The following is an 8,938-nucleotide window of genomic DNA, read 5'->3' as shown; positions in this document are numbered from 1 at the left end:
GCTCTAGAACCCTGGTTTGTGGAATCAGAACAAACCTGTAGGATTCTCAGGGGAAATGGTTCTCCAGATACATAAGTATAAACCCTGCATGACAATATAGGTGTCTTCATGTATCATGGAAGATCGACGCCTGCTCTCTTGCCTTGGACAGGAGCATGGCCTAAGGGAGCCCAGACCGGTTTTGCTGTTTGTAGAACCAGTGGGTTTGTCCTTCAATACGTGGCCACGGAGGAGGGACTGGAGTTGTTTTGTGGCTGAGGAAAAAGGCAGCACTTTTGATGTTCTTGAATCTGGGACTCTGGGAGGGAGGGGGACTGGTCACAGGAAACAAGGAGCTGGCAGGAATGGGATGGTCCCCTCACCCCCACCCCTTCCCATCAGGCTGCTGAGTAGCTTCGAGTTCCCCACCGATGGAGGGGTTGGCATGGAATCTGAAGGAACCGTGTTCATGAAAGACGCTGTGAGAGCCTAGACCAAAACGTGCAGAGCAGGTGCAGAATCGTGTCAAGAGCCAGTCTCCTTGCCCCCGCCCTGCACTGACCCCGGGGCCACCGAGCATCCTGAGTGCTGAGACTGGCCGGGACTCTTGCTTATAAGACACCAGAAGAGCGGGGTTTTTATGAGGGCAATAGAGGCAGGGATGGGGAGCCCCTGGGAACTCTCTGAAATAGCAGGGAAGACTTCACATGGGTTGGGAAGGTGCAGACATGCAGGTGGGAGTTCTGGTGTTTACGGACAGTATAGCCTCCCTTGTACCCACAGCTGCTGATGCCTCCCTCAGTCTTGATTTGTGCTTCTGGATTTGACTGAATATTTCACTCACCCCACCTTGGTTTCTCACTGATCCAGAGCGGCATCCATTCAGTCTGGGGACAGTGTCCCATAGAGGATAATCTTTTCACCCAGAAAACCTGAGACCTGCTGGTTTGGCCTATATCCCTTGCTTTGGCAGGACAGCAGGTAATACCAAGGCAGAAATAAATATTGCAATATTGTACTTGAAACTTTTCCGGAAATACATTCTCCCGGGATACCCCAGGAGAAGTTAGTCGTACCAGAGAGTCCACTCAACACCAATCAGGAATTTATTGGCGAACCAAGGAAACACAAGTGATCTCCTGGCCCCCTGACCCAGATTCTGCCCCTCTTCTTCACTTGCTACTGCTGTTCTCAGCTAGCTGCAAGTGATCGCTGGCAAGTCAGAGGGTCCTGCAGAATACCTGAGAGGTCACAATCATGACGACTCTATTGCAGCATCACTTAATTTATAAACGAAATAAATCATCAGTCACATCTGTTCAGGATGAGCCATTTTCTGTGGAGTCAGGACACGTGAGGAGGGCTTCAGTGACTTGTCTACTTTGTGGGGAATAGAAAAAGGAAATCGAGTTGAGATCTGTTGCCTATCTCCGCTGCGTGTTTCTGCAGCAGAAGTTGCAAACTCTCTCATGGTGGCTTTATGGGGACTAAACACCACAGCTTGTTTTCAAGACAGAAATCAGCTGTCATTACTTGAAAGCTCATCGGTCAGTCAGTAGGGAAGCTTGGTACATGGGGTTTGCATTCACCTCTCACCAAGCTTTGGTGATTTAACGCCACTGGACCCCTGCAGAGCCCAGGAACATCAAAGCCAGAAGGGTCTTTGATTCCAGCTGCCATGTTCCAATTGCTTGAGTGTAAGGAAGTAGGCCATGGCTAACACAGGTCGCACAACTCCTTGCTCAAAAGGAATAGGGTTGGATTCCCTTGCCTCAACTTCCACAGCACCATGTGCCTTTCCTGTAGAGTACTTATGCTATCTGACAATTTTTCATCTGTGTGATAGTTCGTCTCCCTCCCACTCCACATTATAAGTGCTATGAAGCCAGATGCCATTTCTTTTGCTCGTCTTTGTATCCCCAGCATCTAGCATGGTCCTGTGCATTGAAAGAAGAGTGAATGTATGAATAAAAACTCCTGGGGAATATGAGAATGGGGTCCTCAATGTATAGAGAAGAAAACAGGCCCAGAGAAGTGAAAAGTTACCCAAGATCATGCCTTAAAGAAGTGACAATGTGTTTTGCAAACACCTACAGTACGATTGTGTCTCGAAGGGAGGGGTCTTGGGCACAACTGAGAAAGATGTTGCTTCGTCTACATTCCCCACCTCCACCAGTTCCTAAAGCTCTTAGAGGACAAAAGGGAGCCACGACTTTGATTTCTTAGGGCTCCTGCTCTGCCATGGGGCCAAATTATCACAGGGACAGTATGAAACCTCACAGCCTTAGCTTTGAATTCCAGATTCTTCTGGCTCTACCCTGTGTTTCAGAAGCACATGCTTCCAGGTGTGTGTGTGTGTGTGCGCACGCTCATGTTTTCTCTCATTCTCTGAAATGTTGTTTTTCTGCACTTCCAGACCCAGAGGAGGGGGAAGTCTGTTCATAACTTGTCTATAGTCTCTCTGTTGCCCAACATACTTCTGTGGCTTCTGAGCGTAAAAAGAAAAACATAAAAAGCTCTGCTGGCCAAACAGTGGCACTTGTATATGGTGTTCTTTCTACCTTGTGTCCTCTTGAGAGGTTAACAGAACCACCACATGGTGCTCTTGAGGATTTTGGTTTCTCTGATGCTGCCCTAAAGGAAAGGTGAACAAAAATAAAAGAGAGAGAGAGAGAGAAAGGAGAGGTGGGCAGATCCACATAGTCCCTGCTGAAAAAATTCCTATTCTCTTTAGGAAGGGGGATCTCTAAAGATCAGGTAACTGTAGAGCCCAGGGCCCAGGAAGAGCCAAGGAGGGAACTTATCAGAGGTGTGGGATCATAGAAGAAGCTTGACTGGTTTTCTGGCTTCTAGTGAGGTTTTTACCTGTAATCACCCAAAGGCAGAAGGAGGCACAAAGCTTAAGGGCCCTTCCTCTGGTGGCTGAAGACCAGGGCTGAGGCCCATGGGCCTGTCCTCTTCCACTCTTGGCCCTTCTCAAGGAGACTTTTTTATGTCTGCTTACCTAGGGGCCCCAGATGTCCTTTGACAGTCCCTCCAGGTGAACAAAAAGTTTCAAGCAAAGAGTAAATCTACCTCCCAAAGTTTGTGTGCTGGGGAGGCAGGTGGTCTTCCACACACTGGGACCTACAGTGTGGTTGTCTCAAGGCCTCCCTCCTCCCTAGTCTACACATACTCCCACTTACCAAGGCCACCATGCTCTCTCTGTCACCTCTCATGGGGCCTTGGTCACCATGAAGCAGAATCTCCTCCAGCCCATGGGCTGGTTGCATTGGCCTCCATGGGTCCAGGCAACAAGAGGAGGGTCACATTCACTCATTTGAAAGCTACTCCTTGGTCCCTTTCATTTTCCCTAATTCCCACTGCCCAGTGGCTACTTACCCCTTCTATTCCTTTGACTTCTCCTTCTTTTGGACAAATGACTGATTATAGTGATGATCCCCAAGCCTGTGATCAGTATGCAGATGATGAGAATGGACATCCTGGAAGGAGTCACAGACAGACTTCATGTGGCTCTAATTCAGTTCTCTACTCAGGATCCCCTTTCCTGGGATCTGCCCCACCCTCCCACCCCCACCCAGTTCCAGTAGCTCCTGGCCACCGTGTCCCCTCAAAGTGCTCCTGTCCCCCAGCCCAAGACTGAATGGACTTGGGCTGGTGGGTAGACCAAGCAGGGCCGAGCCCCTTCCTCAGAGACTAACACAGACTTGGAGCAGGAAGATCCAGTCCTCAGACTGGCTGGTTTCTTGAACAGGGGAGACATAAGCTTAGGAGCTAGAAACGGCCAAAATGAAAAGAAGAGAGCAGTGCAGAGAGAAAGGCAGCAAGCACACACGAGAGCAGCAAATTAGAGACTGAGAAAAAGTCCCAAAGACACTCTGGACCATTTCTGAGGGCACCATGTTCCGCCCTTCGCGTGTGAGACATTGCTCTCTCCTTAGGACGGATATTCCTTTTTAGTTAAAATACTGAGAAGACTTTTTTTTTTTTTTTTTTTTTTTGCTGCTTACATCCAAGAGTCTTAAAGTATAATCTTCTGAAAGAAACCACATGGTCACATTGAAGATCCATAGTTCAGGTGGAGAAGTGGCAGGTGCAAATCAATTGCCACGCTGTGTCACCCTTGCCCGCCTCACCCCCCAAAGCTGGTCTGTCCTCACCTGGAGTGATTGGCCTTGTGGACCACTCTGGAAGCCCGGCAGTTTCTGGTCTTGTTGCCTGATAGGTCTGCATCAGAAAGGATTTGCTGAGAGTCCAGTGAGCTGGTCCCCAAGACTGCCCTTGCCTTCTGCATCTCTGAGTCTCTGGCTGTCATTCCCTCAACCCTCAGAGAGTGAGTGTTCCAGACAAATGCTGGGCCAAGGGTGCCTTGCACGGGGCAGAGGGCAGAGGGAACAAGTAGGGGCTGAAATCCAGCCCATACTCTGCTGGCCAAGCCATACTCCCTGTCACTGGGCTCCATGCACCTGGAGGCAGGACCCCCTTTCCAGATTTGCCCAAAAGCCCTGTGTGGACTAGAAATGGCCCATGGTTAGAGAGTCCCAGGCTGAAGGCTCTGGGAGGGGACACCAGAGGCACAAGAGGGCCAGTCCAATCCTTAAGGCATGAGCCAATAGGTGACATCATTGTCACACTGTGCTCCTGACAGCCACCAAAACCCAGTGGGAGAACCTCTGCCATGGCCACCTACATTGCCTTCTCTAGCAAATCTAGCTGGGGAGGACTGGGGGCTTAAACTAAGGAGCACATTTAGGTGAGACCTCTTTCATCCCGAGCCTAAAACTATACAGTAGAAACACGCTAGGTGTGAAGGATGTCACCCATTCAATAAGATGCTTGCTAAACAAATGACTCATTGCTCAAGTGTGAGCAAGACTCTCTTTCCAGAACCAGGAGGCTTCCTAGGGCTTCTCTTAAGTTCTTGGTTTGTTTTCCTACCGGCATTGTGCTCTGGACTATGATAGAAAGACCATCCCTCCTAGAAATGGAAACAACTGAGAAGGCACAGAAGGAAAAAAGAGAAAGGTGAGTGCTTTCCATAAGCTCTTTGCCTGAGACAGAGGCTTTCTGATTTAAAAAGAGGTTTTGAGCATTTGACAGAAGAATTTTGGTGAGCATCTGGAGAACTCAGCCCTGGCCCAAAAGAGCAGTTGACTGGCTTAGATAGACCTCCCCCTACAGCCTCCAGTCCAACCTACACCTACCCAGCAGCCTCCGGGTGTAAACTGCACTCCTGACCCGTTTGGCCATGATCTTCACCCCGTTTCTGGGGTGCTCATCCAGGCACCTGGGTCATTTTTTATAGCCTCACTCACCTCTCAAGAAATGGATCTTCAAGCTTCTAGACCTACAAGGCTGGCTACAGAGCACAGACATGTGATAACAACCTCAGAGCCTTTCCTGGCCAGCAACACAAAGCCCTCCCACCTGTTAGCCGCTATGAGCCTCTTCCAAATCCCATGAGCCAGATTGCTGTGAGGGAAGGAAGGCTCTAAGAGTACCCTGGAGCCCATACACACACCCTCCTCTTCCCCGAATTCCAAGTTAGTCCCCAGCCATCAGCAACCACCCTACTTTGAAGGGAAGGAGTGACCAGGTCACCCCAAAGAACCTAGGGGGAGCCTGATGTGGTGCTCCCCGGTCTCGGCGAGGATTTACCACACCAATGAACACGAACGACTGTGGGCTACCCCTGACCTGACCCCTGACAGACTCCTTACCTTTCCCAGACCAAAAATCACTGGCGAGGCCTCCTCCGTCGTCAGTCACAACCAGCTTTGTAGAATCCATGTCATCCCTGGCAAAGTGCCGCACCAGCACCAGCCCGCATCCTCCTTGGTCAGGCAGGACACAGTGAGGATGAGCTGGCTTCCTATGTCCCTCAGGGCCACGCGGTCAGTACTGTTGGGTGTGAAGGCGGTGATGGTGCAGTAGTCCCGGAAGTAGCCTCGGCACCAGTATTTGGGGTGGTCCTTATAGTGGGAATTGTAGCTGCAGTTAGCGGAAGCCGTGTCCAGCACAAAGCTTTCCTTGACCTTTTCGTCCATGACCATGGCATCTGTCAAAACACACGTGGGCATGCGTCCACGTGTACACATGCACACGCCATCGTTCCTTTAAACACATCGCAGCTCCTGCCATCCTCGAGAAAAATCAGTTAAAGCACAGGAAGCCGAGTTTTTTTATTTTGCCTGTTTTGGGTTAGCGGCTATTAGGGGCCACATAGGGTCCCCCTAAAATTCATATGTTGAGGTGTTAGCCTCCAGTACCTCAGAATGTGACTGTATTTGGGGATTGAGCCTTTAAAGAGGTAATTAAGTTACAGTGAGGTCATTAGAAAGGGCCTAATGCCACCAGACTGGTGTCCTTATGAAAAAGGAGCTTAAGATCAGACGACAGGCCGAGGGACAGTCATGTGAGGACACAGCAAGAAGGCCATGCAGAGAGGCCTCAGCAGAAACCAAACCTGCCCATACCTCGTTCTTGGACTTCCAGCCTCCAGAAATGTGAAGAAATAAATATCTGTCATTCAAGCCAGCCAGTCTGTGGTGTTGGTTCCAGCAGGCCTAACCAGCTACTACCGCAACCCTGGACAAGTCTTGTGCCCTGGCCTGAGGACCCCCTCTGCACGAATATAGGTGGCCTCCCACCACTGCTTGGCAGGGCGCTTGAAGAGTCCGAGGCTTAACTGTGAGCAGATCCTCTGCCCCTACCCCCTACTCCACTGAGGCCCCTTCAAAAGGTGAGAAGGTTTGGAGGCTTCTGCTGGCTGCATAGGGCTGAGAACAGAGGGAGTCAGGTTCTGCTCTTAGGAGCTAAGAACTTTCCATTTCCTCCGTACAAGGCCTGCAGAGGCAGCTCCATCATCTCAGGATATTGCGTAGTGAGGAAGTCATGCACACCACGTCCCCCTTGACTGTGGCTGGGGAAGTATCTGAACAAGGAGCAGAGAGGGGGGCAGCAGGGGCCCCCCTGTCTCTCAGCTTTCCAGAGGTGGGCTAGGTCCCTGCAAACGCTGCCTAGGACCAGCCTGCATGGCAGGCTCGCACCCCCATATGAATTGATACGACTTCATATTTTGTTCTCCTAACAACCCCACAAGGAAGACGGGTGATGCTCAGTCTAGAGGCCTGGGCGCTGACCCAGGGAGAGACACAGCAGCTGTCAAGGTCACCAGGCCAGTCCCCGGGGTCTCATCTCTGGGCTGGGGCACAGGCAGACAGCAGAAAGTCCCAGCCTTGTCCATCTGCACAAACACTTTTCGGGGAGAATGGGGAGGGGAGGAGAGCTTAATGCTGAGAGAGTCCAGAGCCTACGTTTTAGCTGAGGCTTTCAAATTCCTCGCAACTCTCTTTTTAAACATTTTTTTCTCCCCTCACTACCCTCTTATCAGAGCTAAGAACTAGGATGAGTTTGGACAGGATCTCTTGTCTCCTCCTTTTATTTTCCTATCCCACTCCTGCAGTGGTTCGAGTGACAGAACCGGCATTCCAAGTAGGAGAGGAGAAGGAAATGCAAGGTGTTTGGGAAGTTTGGAGGCTGGAGATGTTCCTTCCCCATGTCTTACCTGAAGAGACAATCAAGAAGAGCAGAATGAAGAACCCCATGACTGGAAGGAAGTGAACAACCTTCAACTGGAATGATAAACCATGCCCAGGGGTCCCAGGAATCCTGGATCTGTTTAAGGGAAACCGAGATCTTTGTGCTTCAGCTGGTTTCATCCTGTTTGGAGAGACCAGGGCAAAGGGAAGAACCAGTCAATCCAAGCAGTGCTGCTATGTATAGCTATCCAGGTTGTGCACTGCACAAGCGTACCTCATCAGAGGGATGCCATTTGTGGAAATAAACTTATTTATATAATAATATAGGCAACTGAAAAAACTGTGGGCTTCCTGGCACTCCCAAAACAGCAATGGAGATTCCCCCCTTGGATAAATGCACCCTGGTGCAACAAAGCCTTGTACCCACTCAGAAGAGCACAAGCACACACACCAGTGCTGGCACATATCCAGGTGTGCAACTGTGCCTGTCCTGCCAATGGGCCAGGTGAGAGTGCTAACTTCCCCGACTCCCAAGTGGACACTGAAGCCTCCCCCAGGGAATGGAGTTGGAGGGGAGAAGCACGAAGCTGTTAGGAGCAGATGCGCCTGGCATCTGGAGCATGAGTGGTGGACATGTGGGTGTTTGGGTGTCGGCAGTCAGGGCTGCCGCGCCCAGACTTCTTGAGAGCTTCCAGGGGCAGAGCCGGGACAAATCAAGATCTGTCCATGCATCGAGAGAAGCTTCTCTTGGTTCCTATTGGGACTCGTGACCTGACAGCTGATTTTGAAAGTCTGAATTACAGAAGCACCCCTCCAGTGAATCTAGGCTGAACACTACTTATCACCCCCCAGAGTTAGCCCTCCCCATCAAGGGCCAGACGTGGATGAGTGTCCAGGTTGTTCAGCAATGTCCTCTCGTGGGGGAGGGGGCCTGTCTCTCATTCCCACGCGGTCAGCATGTGGGCCAGCAGCGGGCCTGCTTCCCACGCCTGTTCTACCTGTGCCTCATTGACTCCTCATCAAACCTCTGCGAGTTCAACAAATAAATCACAAGGTGGAGAAAAAGGTGGGGAGGGGAAGGGAAGAAGGAAGGAGGAATCTATCGATTAAAAGGGGCTTAGGAGAAATAATGACAAATTGCAACATATGGAACTTATTTGGATCCTGACCAAAGGTCTAGACAGTGACTAGATAGTCAATGATGTTAAGAAATTATTAAGTTTTTTTCAGATGTGATAATGACATTGTCAAGAACCAGTTTCTGTCTGAGGGGTGCCTGGGTGGCAGTCGGTTGAGCGTCGGACTCTTGGTTTCGACTCAGGTCATGATCTCAGGGTCGTGAGATCGAGCCCCGTGTGGGGCTCCACACTCAGTGTGGAGTCTGCTTGAGATTCTTTCCCCCTCCCTCTACCTGCCTC

The 8,938-nt window shown here is 50.6% G+C and overlaps 1 protein-coding gene across 1 annotated transcript in view; it reads right to left on the bottom strand.

Moving 5' to 3' along the window:
- Positions 1 to 1,111: 1,111 nt before the first annotated feature.
- LOC118019004 (transmembrane domain-containing protein TMIGD3-like) overlaps positions 1,112 to 8,938 on the bottom strand; it is a 16,160-nt gene continuing 8,333 nt past the window's right edge. The window contains 6 exon segments of the mRNA XM_035017771.1: positions 1,112 to 1,359; positions 3,361 to 3,461; positions 4,140 to 4,206; positions 5,700 to 5,786; positions 5,789 to 6,037; positions 7,547 to 7,656. Of these exon segments, the coding sequence (XP_034873662.1) occupies positions 1,289 to 1,359; positions 3,361 to 3,461; positions 4,140 to 4,206; positions 5,700 to 5,786; positions 5,789 to 6,037; positions 7,547 to 7,656 (685 nt within the window). The 3' untranslated portion in view covers positions 1,112 to 1,288.

The sequence above is a fragment of the Mirounga leonina genome, unplaced genomic scaffold (genome assembly GCF_011800145.1).
Source record: "Mirounga leonina isolate KUSES-001 unplaced genomic scaffold, KU_Mleo_1.0 Mir_173, whole genome shotgun sequence".
In the NCBI taxonomy this organism is placed as follows: domain Eukaryota; kingdom Metazoa; phylum Chordata; class Mammalia; order Carnivora; family Phocidae; genus Mirounga; species Mirounga leonina.
Note: the sequence above shows the minus strand (reverse complement) of the source record. Positions and strands in the feature narration are given on the sequence as shown.